General features: G+C 53.4%; 1 protein-coding gene across 1 annotated transcript in view; it reads right to left on the bottom strand.

Annotated features, from left to right (window-relative positions):
- The window catches only part of PLCG1 (phospholipase C gamma 1), a 29,401-nt gene extending 26,370 nt beyond the window's left edge, over positions 1–3,031 (bottom strand). The window contains exon 1 of the mRNA XM_026862342.1: positions 3,025–3,031. Coding sequence (XP_026718143.1) covers positions 3,025–3,031 — 7 coding nt within the window. The remainder of the gene's footprint in view (positions 1–3,024) is intronic.
- Positions 3,032–15,792: the final 12,761 nt, after the last annotated feature.

The raw sequence follows: 15,792 nt of genomic DNA on the forward strand, positions 1-15,792 counted from the left end.
CAGAGAAGTTGCCCACATTTCTCACCTTTGACAAGCCCCTCAAGAGCCCCAGCTTGCTCCTCAACCTTTCAAAGCAGCACAGAGGTCTTAATACTTATCTCACACATCTCTTGCCGCGCACACGTGGTTGTGCACACACACCAGCCTGTAAGCACAGCCCCTTCTTCCCGGTTCCCTAGTAAGCCTCCCCAGCCACCACCCCCCTATTCACCTCTGTGTCCCCCAAGAAGGGTTGGGTGTCCCACCCGCAGCAATCCCCAGGCACAATGAACAGAGGGCAGCGCTACCGCTACTGCAAGCTCCTTCACCCTTCAGCTTCACACCTCATGCTTTCCTCTTCCTCTACCCAACATACATCTGCAAACTTCACTATTTTTGTCTTTCAAGATAGCAACTTTTTTTTTTTTTTTAGAGAAAGCTTTTCTACATAGGTGAACCCTCTGAGAGCGCAACCTCCTGCCCAGCTGGATGAAATCCTGTTTGCAGATACTGCATCCTACAAACACCATAGATTTAAGATTCACTCCTCTCCAAATCCAAGTTAGTTATGGAAACTTGAGCTGATTCTTGCTTTAAACAACCTGATGATGCCCCTGCCCCCCACCTCCCCACTTTCAGCCTATGTCTGCATTTTCTGGCATCTCCACCCTGCCCCATTAGCATCCTCCCAGCTCCCCTGAGCACTACCAGGTGCCAAGGGCAGTCCCTTTCTTCATACACACACTATCTTCAGTAAGAAAACTCTGTCCTTCCCTAGCTGAAGAGGGATGAAATGTTTATCACCCCTGGGTGATGTTCAGAAGGCCACAGATGAAAGCACAGTGCAAGGATCCAGCAAGCCCAATCTCTGGAGATCCAGTTATGGTGGATCTGTAACAGCTCTGGAGCAGAATTGACTGCAGCAACCCCCCTGTGCTTTCAGGCAGAATCCCCCTCCCCATCTCACAGCCAAACACCTTCCAGAGAGAAAGAAAAATCATGAAAACTGCCAAATCTCTGCAGATCATTTGAATGACAGATACCACCAGGGAGGTGTGCTATCAACAGCCAAAACATATGCAAGGTGCTGGTCAGAACTAGAACTGAGGGAGGTGGGATAACAGCTCAGGGCTCCCACCTCTCACAGTTTTGTACAGAACATGTGAAACAGGTTCCACAGACTTTATTTTAAAAAACCCAACCAGTTTATTTTTGAACCCGTGGCAGTGGCAGATGGGCGGTATTGTCAGGGAGCAAGTCCATGTTGCAGAGGAAAGCTCAGAAAGTTGCACCTCTTGCCAGATGGAGATGGCAGGGTCCTGGGTCATGAAGCTGGTAATTCAGTTGGACAGCATGATACCCTGGCCAGGGCTGGTGACTCCAAGGAGCTGTGCTTATGTTTATTATCCTCATGCACATCCATAATGTTAACATGCTTCCTCCAGGGAATGGCTGAAGAGGGCAAGACGAACAGCAACCAAGCCATGGTCAAATGAAACCCCCAGACGGTGCCCACCAAATGGTGGCTAGGGCAGGGCAGGCAGCACCACCATCACATCAGGCTTCTGGGACACGGGGACAGCATCGTTCTGAGGATATTCCTTAGGTTATAGGGCTGGAGGCACACCTCAGCAGCTGTCCCTGGTGGCCCAGAGGCAAAGCATAAGGCAGCAGTGTGACCATAAGGGACAGCCCAGGGTGCCAAGGGCTGACCCAGGCGGGTCCTGGCAGCGAATGGCAGGAGAAATCCAGGCGTGGGGCTGGCGAGGAGGCAGATCTGCCTGGCTACACGTGTGGGTGGTGAGTCCAATGGTGCAGCTACAACATCATCCTGGCAGCTTCAGCTGTGGCTCATGGAGAAGAGGAGCAGATAACTCTAACCAGCTACCCTGGGGCTGTGCTCCTCTGCGAAGGGCAGCTGTGAGTGTGCCGGAGCACTGAACATCAAGTGAGGAGAAGGAGCTAAAGAGATGCTGGTAAAGGAGCATCTCACAGCCTCCCTCCCCAGAGGAAATTCTGGGAAAGGACTCTCATTGCCATAAAACAAAGAGAAAACAACAACAGCAACAAGGAAAAAAAACCCCAAACCCAAGAATCTTTGCTTCCTGGAAAAATAGTTTCTTAAATGCTATGGGGAATCAAATAACATTTCTGAGTCACATTTCCAAAGCAGATGATGCTTCTGAGCAATGCAGGACGGAGATTACTGCAAACCTGGCATGTAATTCATCCCAATTAAACTCCACTTACTGCACTCACTGTGGATCGACTTGCCTTTCATTTCAATTTACTGCAGTTTAAAACTAGACAGAAATGCGATCCGCTCATCACCCGCAGCAGCAGCTGACAGCACTGAACTGCATCGCGAGAGATGACGATCGCTCCAAACGAACACCACGGCAAGCCAGGCACGGGGCTTGGCTTTGGGGAGACTTGCAAACCCTACATGAAGAACGTGGGATCCTCTCTTGGCAGGATACACTGTGCAGCACCGTGGGTGTGCATCTGGAGATGACGGCAGCCTGCTCGTTGCCTGACACAGGACATACCCACTGACCACTGCAATAACCCTCCAAAGCTCATCAACTCAGGATAAGAGCACAGAAGGGCTCAGTTCCTTGGGGCTGCAAAGGAAGGACAGACAAGCTCCCTAAAATAAGCAAGGGTGTGACTTTTTAAGGCATCACCTACCCTTTGGAAATGAGCTGGCTGGAAGTTCAAATGTTAGCGTGCCCTGCCATAACCTGCCTATATGCTCACATCCTTAGTGACACAGCATGTTATTTCAGTCCTTAAAAAAACCATATCACAGTTAATTTCTTTGCATCCAGGACATGCCCAGCAGGGCTGAAGACTAATCCTGTCTTTGAAAGATGCAGGGCTTGACCAACGCAGTGGGAAAGAACTGGCAGATGGGTGTTCATGTAATTTACCAAGCAATAACTACTTAAGGGAGGTGCCAAAATATGAATGGCCTTGCTTTGCACCACACTGCAAGTGTCTCTGCGCTTTGGGAGGCTGCAGTGTGCTATGCCCTGCACTCACCTCTCATTGCGGAGCGCTGGCAGGGGTTAGTGAGTAAGTAGTAAGGCAGAGCTGTTGTAACAAACTGCATACCTAAAATCCACGCAATGGAGAGAGCCCCGGAGCAAGTGAGGCGCTCATCAAAGACAGAAGCAGGCAGGGAATTCCTAGGGCGAAGGGCAGCCTCTGCGAGGACTGAGCACCCGGAGGCAGCGGGGTAAAAACCTCCAGCCCACACATGCTTGCAGCTGCTTGCTCGTCTCTCTCATTCTCCCAGGCATGCCTGCATGTGCCGGGGAGAAGGCGGTTTAGGGTTTGGTTTGCACAGCCCTCTTCTTGCTGCAGAGCAGCAGATCAGCCTCTTGAACCCTGCTGTCTCTACTGACTCAAACACCTTCCCGACCCCCTTGCAGCATGGAAGGAAATGACTCTTAGCAGGAAGCACAGCAAGCACAAATGCCACCATCCCGACCAAGCAAACGCCGAAACGCTGCTTCCCTGCACCGGCCCCCGTCTCCATCCCACCCCAGGCACCCTCCAGCAGCCCTCTGCCAGCGCAGAGCCGGGAGCCACCGGGCATGGGGGAAAGAGAGAAAAAGACATCTGCCACAGGCCAGGCCTCGCTGGGGTTTTGGTTTGTGTCAGCTCCGTGACTTGCTGCAGCTCGTGGGGGTAACCCCAGCTTTGCACAGCGCCAGCCAGGGCCCGCTGCTGCAGGAGAACCCAGCTGAGCGGTGCAAAACCTGCCCCGGGTGGGTTCTGCGCCTGGGCCGAGCACTGCTCAGGCTCAGCTTTGCTACCAGCAGAAAGGCTGCAGGCAAGCTTGGGACCGGCCTGCGGGCCTGCAGGCAATGCAGGCAGAGCCTACAAGCCCCATCTTCCCCTGCCCTCCCCTGGCTCACACTAACTCCTCTCTCCCACACCGGGTAACACTCTCGCATCTTTCCACCTGCCCCCACCACCAGGCACATTGTTCCAGACAATAAACCAAACTCCAGCCTGTAACTATTTCCACTGCAGCATGCAAGAGCCCCAAGTCAAACACCGCCATCTCCGCACACCCCAGCACCCTCCTGCTGGTAAACAGGAAACCCAGTGCCCGCGGCAGCCTCCCTGCCCTCCCAGGCTTGGCCACCTTTGTCTTTGAATGCCCCCCTGGCTGCTCCCACCGAGGCTGCTGATCCCACCTGCTGATCCACCTGCTGATCCCGCATACTTGGATCCCCTCTCCAGCGCCGGTGTTTGCTCAGGCAGAGCCCTGAGGCTTTGCAAACCTGCAGGGAGGGTTGTGGGGGGAGCCCAAACCCCCAGGGCAGGCAGCCAGCCTTGAGCAGGGAGTGAAAGTTGAGAAGGAGAAGGCAGATGAGTGGAGGTGAGCTAGAAGCACAGCAGAGGCTCCTCATGAGTGTAAAGAACGGGGGATGGCAGAGCACACGGTGGAAATGACATCTAACCACTGCCCCACCGCCCCCAGCGCCAGCAAGCGCCCCCGGTGGGTGGTGACGTGGGCTCAGTGACAATGGCCCATGTGTCCCACCATGGGTCTGCACCTTGGGTCCTTGCTGGGAAAGACCTACCAGAGATGTGGCCAAAGACTAGGGGATGGGTGTCTGGTATGGCCCCAGCACCGTGAGTCGCGCGCATGCCTGCGCAGAGGAACAAGCGGCAGGTAATCCAGGATGAGCCCTTCAAAGGCAAGTACCCTGTCACCAAGGTGAGCCATACCTCCTCCTCCCCAAGCCACCCTCTCCCAGAGCATGCGGTGGAAGGCAGCAGTCACTGCAGAAGGTAGAAACTGGTCTTCATCCCATGTGGACAGAGGCAAATGGAGGAAGAACTTGATGCCACAGCAATGGCAGAGGTAGAGGGAAAGCTCTCTGCTGGAATATAAACTCCAGTGCAGTCTGGCAGGGCTGAGATGTCTCAGAGCAAGGACCAGCAGCAAGCAGGGGCAGATGAGCAGTGGATGAGATGGGAGGTCTGGAGCATGCCGGAGCCTGGAAGACGCTCCAGCCCTCCCAGGCGGGCGTGCAGGCAGCAGCCAGGAGAGGCTCTGGGAAGGAGGCAGCGAAGCCCATCCAGCCCAGAGATGCTCTAAGCCCCTCAGAGGGTTCCATGCTGCACACTGAGCTGTGCCACAGCCCTGCAGACAAGTTGTGCCCTTCACAGCCTCCCAAACTTCCCCCCAGGCTACCATCAGCAGAAAGGCCTGGCCATTCACCACTTATAAAAGGAACATGGCCATATTTCTGGGCAAAGAACCTTCCCTTCAGCAGGAGTGGGTTGCATCAGAAAGAAAAAGCTGACCCCAGATCCAACCCCCACACCATTTAAGAAAAAAAAAAAAAACAACCAACAAAAAAACCCCCAAATTACCCTCTGGTTACACGAAAACCAGATCCACCCTTAAAGTCATTTAAAACTGAAACTTCATCCAAGCCTCATTTAACCACTGATGGATAGGGTGTTGTAACATGTAGGGATAAGGACACCCTTGAACAGGCTCCAAGGGTTGCAAAACCTCCACCTCCAGTGGATTTTTTGGAAAGATCTAAACCTGATTAAATAATAATAAAAAATAAAAGCTGACAGAAAGAGTGTTTAGCTCAGATTACCTTCCAGGATGGATTTATCAGGGACAGCCTCCAAGAGAACTCCCACCCCTCCAACAAGCATTGCTCAGTGTAGTGTCTCCTCGGGGACAAATGGTGCAGTGACAGGCACATGGTCACTCCCAGCCCTGCCTGACCTCAACTGGCTGACACGGACTGATCCTGCCCTGGGGCAGCAGAAAAGTCTCCACACTACTCACTCTGGCAAAGAAAAAGAGTTTTAAAAAGAAAGTCTTGCTGCTATTTAACACTGTGGATCCCACTGAGCACAATCCTGTGGTCATCCCTAGGCTTCCCATCACTGGAAGGGGCGCTGGGCAGTCAGGCCCGCAGGGAAAAGCTGACAAGGGAGAAAGAGGAATAAAAGAAGTGATTTGTGTGTGCATGTGGGTAAAAATAAGAGAAATCTATTATGCAACAGCATGGAGAATAAAGTAGCGCCATCTCCCTCTTCGTATTTCAGTGGAAGCCCCCTGAAATGGGTATTCAGGCCAGTGCTAGGTATCAGAAGCTTCAGGATCCCAGAGGACTGCAGCCCACCTTCTCGTGCCGGCATTATCACCCCATGAGCAAGCCTGCCCAGCCTAGGGTTGCTCTTCACCCACTCAGCGCTTCGGATTTGCTGACTGCAACCCAACACCGCTCAGCAAAATAAAAAACCCGACCAAAAATCCCCCATGACTTCAGGGGAACCATCGAGTGTGTGTTAAGTGCTTTGCTGGACAGGGGCCAGAGCCTTCAGCACCTTGCAGTCTGGAGCTCCATCACCCGCCCTTAGCTATTTATCAGGCCCCTTCCACCTGCAAAGCTCTGGGTGAGCCCCGTTTTTGTCCCTGCACGGACCCATCCCCACATGCACCAGGGCTGCTGGAGGAATTGAGCAGACAGTAACTATGCGAGCTTGAATTTGGTTGGACTGCAAAAATTAAGGTAGATCTTACAAAACGCATGTTGCACCAAGAACGAATGCAAAAAGCAGGATCTTGCACTTTACATCCCCTCCACGAGAAGCAAAGCAGCAACCCCAACCGATCGGAACCACGTTTCAGTGAGAAGAGCTGTGCGTCTCTCAATAGTACAGGTTTTCAGAGTGACAGTAGCTCAACCTCTCAACCCCCACAAGCTTCCCTTAATCGATGAGACTAAAGCAGACAGTGTAATGGTGAAGTAAATGTCTCTGCACAGAAAAGCAGCGAAGAGGTTACTGCATCCTCCTCCCCGCTGTGCTCGCTGCCGTGCCTGCCATCAGCGCTGCTGTGCATCAGCTATCAGGTTTCTGAAGGACAACCTCATGCCATTAACAGATGGCTTATCCAGATAGGACAACAAGAAACCAGCTGAGGCCTCTAATTTGACCTTACTAATTTTTCTGAGGGCAGGAGGCTGAGGCATCTGTGGAGGCCAACGTAAACACCAAAGCAGCAGTACCCTGTGCCCCAGCAAATCCCTCATCCCCTATGAATGAAGCACAGCCATGCTGCCCTTTTAGTGAGGCTCCAAAACCCCTGTAAAAAGGTCTCTCACCCCCACTACTATCCGAGGGATGCAGCCACCCTGGTGCTCAGAGACCCTTTGGGTCCCACTGCTCTTGTTGCTGCAACGTGTAGGTACTTCTGACTCAGGAGAAGATGCAGGCAAAGCTGTTTTCCAGATTTGGCTCAGTTGTGTCTACAGTTGCTCTGGCAAGTTGCTTCATCTCACCTGCTACCTGCACCAGCAAACAGCAACTATTGCTCCAAGACACTGCATTTTGCTATGAAGCAACTGTTGCATTAGCTCTACCCCAGAAGCAGCAACATTCATGCAGAGAGCACTTCAGGGGAGAAGATGCTTCGAAAAAAAATAGCTGAGTGGCTGGAGGTGGGACAGGGAGCTCCCAATTAGCCAGGATGACTGGGACTAGCATGGATCGCGACTCAGATCCTGGCTCCCCTCTCAGCGATCTCCATCAATCAGCGTGGAGCAGGAGGACTTGGCAGAAAGCTTAAATGCCACCCTGGGAACCGGCACCTCTGCCCAGGCGCCAGCAGCGCACACCAGCAGCCCACACGGGGCTCGCAGGGATGCGCTGGCTGCGCTGTGGGCACCGGCGTTTCCTGCCCAGGCCTCCGACTGCCGCTGCCTTTGCTGCGCTCCTGGGCCACGTGTCCTGTGGCTTCTGAGCTCCAGTTCCTCCCTCCCCTGTGCCCCCCTCAAAATCCTTATCAACTGCAGAGGAAACTAGAGGAGATGCACAGGGAGATTAGGAGATGCTGCACAGCTGTATTGCTCTGCGGGTCAGAGGAGAGGATGTGAGGAACCGCCCTTCACTCCTCCATCCCACAAACACACATTATGGGCTGGAGCAGGGAGGCAAAGGTCCTGCGCAGACATCCCCTGCTCCTACAGGGCACTGCGGACCGACCGCTCCCCAGGCTGACCCAGACCTTGCTGCTCCGCCAGCTTTAGCCTCATGCAGCTTCCGAGAGCTCACAAACATTCTCCTGTTGCTAGAAGCAGAGGTAGCTGTGGGCTGGCAGCACCTATCCTGTATCGCCAGCACATCGCTCCGGCTTACTCTCAGTTACAAGAAAAAATGAGTTAAAAAACCAAAGCTGATCCCCCACGTGAGCAAAGCAGCCTCTGCCCACAGCCAAGCACAGACTGGAGATGTAAAGACTGGCAGTTGCCACTCTGCTGGTTTCAGCCTCCCAGGGTAAACCTCACGCTCACCTAGCCTGAGCCACCCCCCTACCAGCGCTGCCACTGTGCCCATCACCACCTGGCCTCAGCACCACTGAGAAGGTGGCACCAGACCCATCTCTACCTCTGGTGGGCTGTACAGCCACAGGCAAAGCACTCCAGCTCCCTCCCCAGCCTCTGCTGTGCAGCCCCTGGTTGTAGCCCTGGGGCCATGGAGAGTGGGTCACCAGGGGAGCGCATCAGCCCAGACCACCTGCTACAATCACCGCACGGGTATGCCCATCCCAGAGCCAGACAAGAAACCACAACAGCAAATAAAGCAAAGGAGCAGAGGCGGGACACTGATCCCGAGATATGGTCACTTGTTGCAGTCACAGCCCAAGCCCCTGAGGAAGCACCAGGAGCTCCCCCCAGTCCTGAAATCCTTCCATGGCCCAGGAGCAGCCCTGCCTCTGGGCACCTGCAGCCAACACCTTTCCAATGGGGAGAGGGAGGAAGGGAGGTTTGGGAGAAATGGGGCAGGATGCATTGGCCTCTTACCCAATGTCAGCTAATGGCCAGCAGTTAATGAGCAGGGTTATTGCAGGGAACACCTCCACACACCCCGGGAAGGACCGGCTCTCCAGGTTGGTCTCTGCCCTCAGGCTGTTCTTCTGCTGTCACAGCCTTTGGCAGGGGTGTTTGCAGGGCACATTGGGGGGCTTGCTGGTGCGAAAAGCAAGCATTGGCCCGGGCCCACAGCCAGGCTTCCCTCTCTGAGAGCATGAACAACTTGTACAGGATGCTACGCTGGCTCTCCCGGTCTTCCCCAAGCCCTCTCCTGTGTCACTGGATACAGAACATCCCATGCAAGCTGGTCACTGTGGCTCCCTTTGCAGTCCAAGGAGCGACAGGCACTTCAGCCCAACCCTACACAGGTGTACAAGGTAGAGACTTCTCAGGAGACACATCTCCTGTCCATGACTACTGGAGAGAGCACATCTGGCCCACATCCCACCTCTGGGGTGGCCAGCAGGGAACAAAGAGCAGGGAGAGCTCATCTGACGTCTCCCTCCTGATACCCTCCCACCAGACAACACTCTGCAGCCTGGGATCTCTCTTAGAGATTATCTTATCTGCCTACAGCAGGGTGCAGGTGCCCAATTTTAGGACAGACACTATGCTGAGACGCGAACCCCAAGCAACACGAATAGTCTGCAAAGTATGAAAGCGGGGTCACACTTCATGGTGCAGAATTCACCCAGCTCAGTGCTGGGTCTGGGAAGCACAAACTTCCTCCTTGCTGGCCACTAGCAACCCTGTCCCTCCAGCACAGCCCTGCGAGGGCAGCAGCGGGGAGCTGAAGGAGACAGGCAGCTACATGGCAAACACCAGGCGAGGGCTGCAGCAATCACCCTCCTGGGATGCTTCGGGGCTCCCTCTTGTCCTCCACAGGTATTTTGTCTGCATGAAATTACCGGGTTTTGTACCAGGATTTTGTGCTGGGTATCCAGGGCTGCTGGCTGTATTCACTCCCATGTGCAAACCTGGCACTTGTTGCACCTTCACCACGCAGGACACAGGAGAACATTTTCACCCCAAATACAAGCAGAGCTGATGCAGGTAGAGTAAGCCCCAGTTTTCCCTTGCACAGACACTGTTCTGAAGAAGTCCATGTCCCTTCCCCAGATGAAATAAGGCCGGTGGCAGCCTGAGAGCCACCCTTCAGTCATCAGCCTGGTCTGTTTGAGAGGCACAAGCTTCCACTGACTCAAATGGAAAGGGGAAGCTCGGCACCGGTGCTTCTGGACAGTCTGTCTAGGCACAGCTCCGAAAGCCACCCCCAAGGTGACCTTTTCCTACATGGCATTGAGGGTTCCATCCCACTCAGCCCTGCCTAGGCGAGAAACGTTATGACCTTACAGGAGCATAATAAAACGGTGGGAGGATGGGGGAAGCTGAAGACCTCGAGTACAGCTCCTCCGCCTGCCTTGCCCGCTCCCCCTCCCTCCAGGCGGACGCGCAGCAGTAAGGAGAACCAGGAGGTATCGCATAGGGCAGGGATGGATCAACAGGGCACCCACACAGCGCTGTGTCTCGGCACAAAAAGGGGTGAGATGCTCAAGAAAGCTGCTCCCTGTGCAAGTGTCTCCTATCAAAGGGCCAAATGGGAAACATTTCTGTGCAACATCTCCTCTTCCCTCTCCTTGAGCTTACAGGGTCACTGATGTCCCCAGACTCACAGCCAGCTGGAGGACTCCTACCCACGGCCAGCGCTGCCTGGGAGGCAAAGGGACCAAGCAGATTGGCAAAAACCAAGCAGGAAAGGAGGGCAGACAAGGCAGTCCAGCTCACAACGTGACAGCCAGGAGCTTCACAGGGCCAGCAAAGAAGCCATGGCAGAGATGGATCTGGGGACCTGGGCGTTCAACAGCAGCAAGCTCACCTTGGAACTCTGGGGATTTTTGCACCTATGTTGGGTGCCCCCACCACAAAGCAAATGGAGACAAGAGTGACCACATACTGTCCCCAGGACAGGGCACAAAAGCAAGGAGTGAAAACTGAGGGACAGATAATATTTGTCACACTGGCAGAAAATGCCAGTGATGTTCAGATGCCATGACTCAGTCTTCATCCATCCCACCAGACAATGCAATCAAGTTTCCGTGACAGTGATTTAACAGCAAAGATGACTGCTGGCCAGGACATTCAATGGTAGCAGGGAGATGGCTCGTTCCCGTCCCTACCAGGCTTGAGCTCTTCAGTGTCTCTTCAACGTTGGGAAGAGAAGGTTCCCATCTGCTTCTGAGCCATTCGAGGTCACCACAACAGCCTGACCTCTTCCCCCACCATGCTTAACTCAGAAGCTGTCAAGGACTGAGTTTTCACTAAAGCACAGAGGTGATTTCCAGATGTATACCCTCCCCTGAATCTCCCTGTGTGCTGTTATCTGCAGGAGAGGCCCCAGAGGGCTGTACCATCTCCACTGACAGCACAGGGAGTAGCTGAGGCACCTCCTCAGGCTCTCTATGTGAGTTCCTTCCATGCCATGAACCAGAGAATGAGGCAGACAGAGTTACCAGAGCAGCTGCTGGTGAAATCAAACCTGCTCTGTCCCAAAGGGGTTAGAAATGCAAACAATTAATCTCCTCTTCTCTACTCACCAGTTTTGTTCTATCTGCACTAACCATGATGGGAGCACTGATGGTGGGGGCTTCACCTTCCATTGCCAAGGCAGGAGTATGGTTGATAACCAGTCCATGGCTTCTTGTTACAGCACCATCCAACTGAAGATCTCCAGGCACTGAGCAGATACTACCTAAGCCACACACCGCCCTAGCAGGAGACATTATTTTCAGTTTATGTGGGAGAAGCACGTAATGGTCTTCACACCAGGGTCCACTTGGGCTTGGGTTTTTTTCTTCATGACCTTACTTGGGATTTACAGAATCATCCAGGTTGGAAAAGACCTCAAAGATCATCTAGTCCAACCATTAACCTTACACTGAACTCAAATACACCATATCCCTCAGCGCTATGTCAACCCGACTCTTAAACCCCTCCAGGGATGGGGACTCCACCACTGCCCTGGCAGCCCATTCCAAGGCCCAACAACCCGTTCTGGAAAGAAATACTACCCATAGCCAGTGTAAACCTTCCCTGTCGCAACTTGAGGCCATTCCCTATTGTCCCATCACTCGTTACCTGGTTCAAGACACTCATCCCCAGCTCTCTGCATCCTCCTTTCAGGGAGCTGTAGAAGGCCATGAGGATTCCCCTCAGCCTGCTCTTCTCCAGACTAAACAACCCCAGTTGCCTCAGCTGCTCCTTGTAAGACATGTTCTCCAGACTCAGGATTTATTTGGTCCCCAGAACTGGAGACCTCCTCCTGCTTGCACACTGACTTGTCCCATGGGATGTGCCAATGCTCCAAAATTTCATGCCCTCATCTCTACATCTTTTCATAGTATGCCCCAGAGCCTGAGCTGCTGGGGATTATGGGGACCATACTCCAATCAGCAGCAAGACCTTGAGAACAGGCTGACACAAGGTATTAAGTGACATATGAGACACTGCAGAGAGAGGAAAAAAGAGGGGAAAAAAACCCCAACCCCAAACAATTTCTGCTGCTTTTCTGGGATGTAGAGCCAAGTTGTGTCCCGGCAGAGCCAACTCCCCGCTGCCCGGCAAGCCTGGGGAGCCTGGCACTGCTCGGGCTCTGCTCTGGGACCTGGGACAGCTTTTTGGTCCTCTGAAGTTGAGGAGGGCTGCAAGATGGCAAGGATTACCAGGATAAAAGGAGAACGGCACTATCCAAAATACCCAGGGATTCTGACCAGAGGAAGCAGAGGTGGATGAGTGATGACTGGCAGAGGTACCTGAGCACAGCAGCTCAGAGAGAGGAGGCAGCAGGTGCTCGCTTCTGCTCTCAAGCAGCCCAGGAGCACGAGAGCCTTGCTCTCTGCTCACACCAAGAAGGGCCACACCAGGGAGCACCCAAATGCTCAGTAAACCAAGCCACCCCCCATCCTGTCTCTCTGTCAGCTGGAAAGCAGATTTATGGGGTGCAGATTTACGGGGCAGGGTACCAAGGGGGTTAAAATCCTCTTGGACTGCCAAGCCCCCACCTGCAGCCACCCCTGTTCTCTGACCTGGCTTATGGGCTGGGAACTGATGTGCAGAGACACCCCCCAGAGAGGGTGAGGAGGAGGGATGAAGGATGCACAGGCACACACAGGAGGGAATGTCCTTTAATCACCACACCACCCAGCACTTCTGGGAGCAAGTAAACAGGAAAAAGACTCTCAAGCAGCTGCTCTATTCAGTGTCCCTGTGGCGAACAGCCTGCTGCAACAGCCTTCCCTGACATCCCCTCTCATGACGATTTCCAACCCTGTCCAGCCCGGCCCTAGTGCAGATAGACGCTCACATGGAGCAGGATGGGGCCCTGCATGGCGCAAGCCCAGGACGAGAGAAGCGAGGTGCAAGCTGGGGAAGCTCCTTCAGTGACAGAGCAGCTCACGGTGTCACAGAGCAGCCACAGCATCACTGTGTGCCACAGGCATGCTGCGGCCCTCCTGCACCCATCCTGCCAGGATCACGGAGCCTGGAGGTGATCGCACACCCAGCTTCTGGGTGATGGGCTTTGAACTTACATGGAAAAGGCAACTGGAGGCAACCTCAGTCCCTGAGGACAAGTCACCTACGGGTCGCTCCCCCAAGGGTCATTGGTGGGAAGGCAGCAGCAACCACATCTGCGGGAAGGCAGCAGTCCTGCACACACCCCTCTGTGGGTAAAGGCTGGGGGTGAGCGGAGAGTCAGAGCTTCAAACACGAGGCAGCACAGCTCTGGGCGTGATAATTTCATGTGTCAAGGCAGAAACAAAATGGTCATATTCCAAGAAAAAAGAAAATAAATAAATGCATCTGTAATGGGCTGGGGAGAAAAAACAACCCGTAAGGCACAGCCCTGCCCCTTCTGCCATGGCTGTTAGCCATTTCAACCTCAAGGCTAGCAGGCTAAGTCAGCTCAGCAAAGCATCCCGTCCATGGAATCTCATGTGCTGGACCACAACCTTCACCGGGACAATTTTTAAACAATGATGTGGGTTTGCCTGTCTGCAGGCAGCCAGGCACGCACTGGGGCACTGTATTAACAGCACAAGACGACACAATTGACCAAACCCTCAGAACCACAAGTGTTTGCAAACAGAAGGTAGGAGCTGCAGAGGAAAGCAAAGGAGAGGTCCGTTCTGACTCTGGAAGACTTTCCACAACTCTCCAGCCAGTCCAGTTCAGGACCACCAGCTCCAAAGAGAGCTGAAGAGCCACCAGACCACACAGGCAGCAGAGATGGAGCTGAAAAGCAGTCTGAAAATTACAGAATCACAGAATGGTTTGAGTTGGAGGGGACCTTAGAGATCATCTAGTTCCAACCCCCTGCCCTGGGCAGGGACACCTTCCACTAGCCCAGGTTGCCCAAAGCCCCGTCCAACCTGGCCTTGAACCCTTCCAGGGCGGGGGCAGCCACAGCTTCTCTGGGCAACCTGGGCCAGGGCCTCACCCCCCTCACAGGAAAGAATTTCTTTCGTGTATCTAATCTAAATCTACCCTCTTTCAGTTTAAAGCCATTGCTCCTTGCCCTACTGCAACAGGCCCTACAAAAAGTCTGTCCCCATCTTTCTTAAAAGCCCCCTCTAAGTATTGAAAGGCCACAACATCTCCCCGAGCCTTCTCTTTTCTAGGCTGAACCACCCCAACTCTCAGCCTGTCCTCCCAGGGGAGGTGCTCCAGCAGAGACTTTCAGAGCATGGGCTGTCAGTGCTGTAAAGCTCTGCTGACTTCTATAGATTTAGAGTTGCCAGCTTCTGCTAGAGATGCCAGCCCTTGGGTGCTCAGGGTGCTCCACAATTATGTGTCCTCCTGCCACCTGATGGATCAAGGTGTTTTCTATGTGACAGGGATATATCAAGAGACAGCCCAGAGATAAGGAGAGCTGGGACATGAGGGATGAGCCTGGCACAGCCGTCAGGCAGAAGCAGACAGCCCTGCCTGCAGCTCCAAGTGCTGGGGGATCTCCAGAAAGGCAGAAAACTCTCAGAAACAAGGAAGTTTCTCATTTGAATCAATGTCAAAAAGCTTTTTCCATGTAAAACAGCTCTTTGCAAAGCATAAAAATCCTCAAAACTGAAAGATTAAAACCATTTCGAAGGAAAGCCTTTTCCAGCACTGCAGGATCCCTCTGGGAATGGCTGTTGTCACCTGAGGGGTCTCCCGGGTCTGGGAGACACCCTCCTGCTGCTGCCTGATGTAACACCTCTGGCAGAGAAACCACACTCAGCAGAACAGATGAGCAGGGACGTCGGAGCTGAGGAAAAGCCATGAGATCACCCACCCACCCCTGTGCGCGGCAGGATATAGTCACCGCACAGGGGACGTGCTAGATATTGAAGTGATCTCACAGGCGATACTGGCAGGAGAGCCAGCAGTAGCAAACGCCACGACCAAGTGAGCCCACAAGCCGCATGGGTACGTGTTTGCTGGGACAGGCACAGCGTTCTGAGAGCATCCCTGGCTGTCAGATACCAAATCGTGTTCTCCATACAGCTGCAGGTATCTGCTGAACATGCAAACCTCTCTTCTTTTGTCTTTCTCTAGACAGGTATTCTTCCAGTTGTTCTATTTCAGCATCATCTTCCACCACGCACTCTCCAAGATGTTTGGCCAAGGGGAAGGAGGGAGGATGTGGGGTGTAACTTTTCAAAAGCATTCTAAGGACTTTAAAATTTACTGATTTCCCATTTCTACTGCTCTTAAACCTCAGAGCAACAAGAAAAGAAAAAAAAAGTCTTCTCCACTGACTTCAGACATTTCCTTTTATTGTATAACAAGGTTGAGCTGATGGTTTAAACTCAGAGCTGCATGTGGTTTGTGTGATGGAAGCCCCACACCTCCTCGCTGCAAGCTCTTCCTGGACTCCCCACACCCCTCCTCCATCATGTGCTTTACACCAGGT

The sequence above is a fragment of the Athene cunicularia genome (genome assembly GCF_003259725.1).
Source record: "Athene cunicularia isolate RWA chromosome 20 unlocalized genomic scaffold, athCun1 chr20_part1, whole genome shotgun sequence".
In the NCBI taxonomy this organism is placed as follows: Eukaryota; Metazoa; Chordata; class Aves; order Strigiformes; family Strigidae; genus Athene; species Athene cunicularia.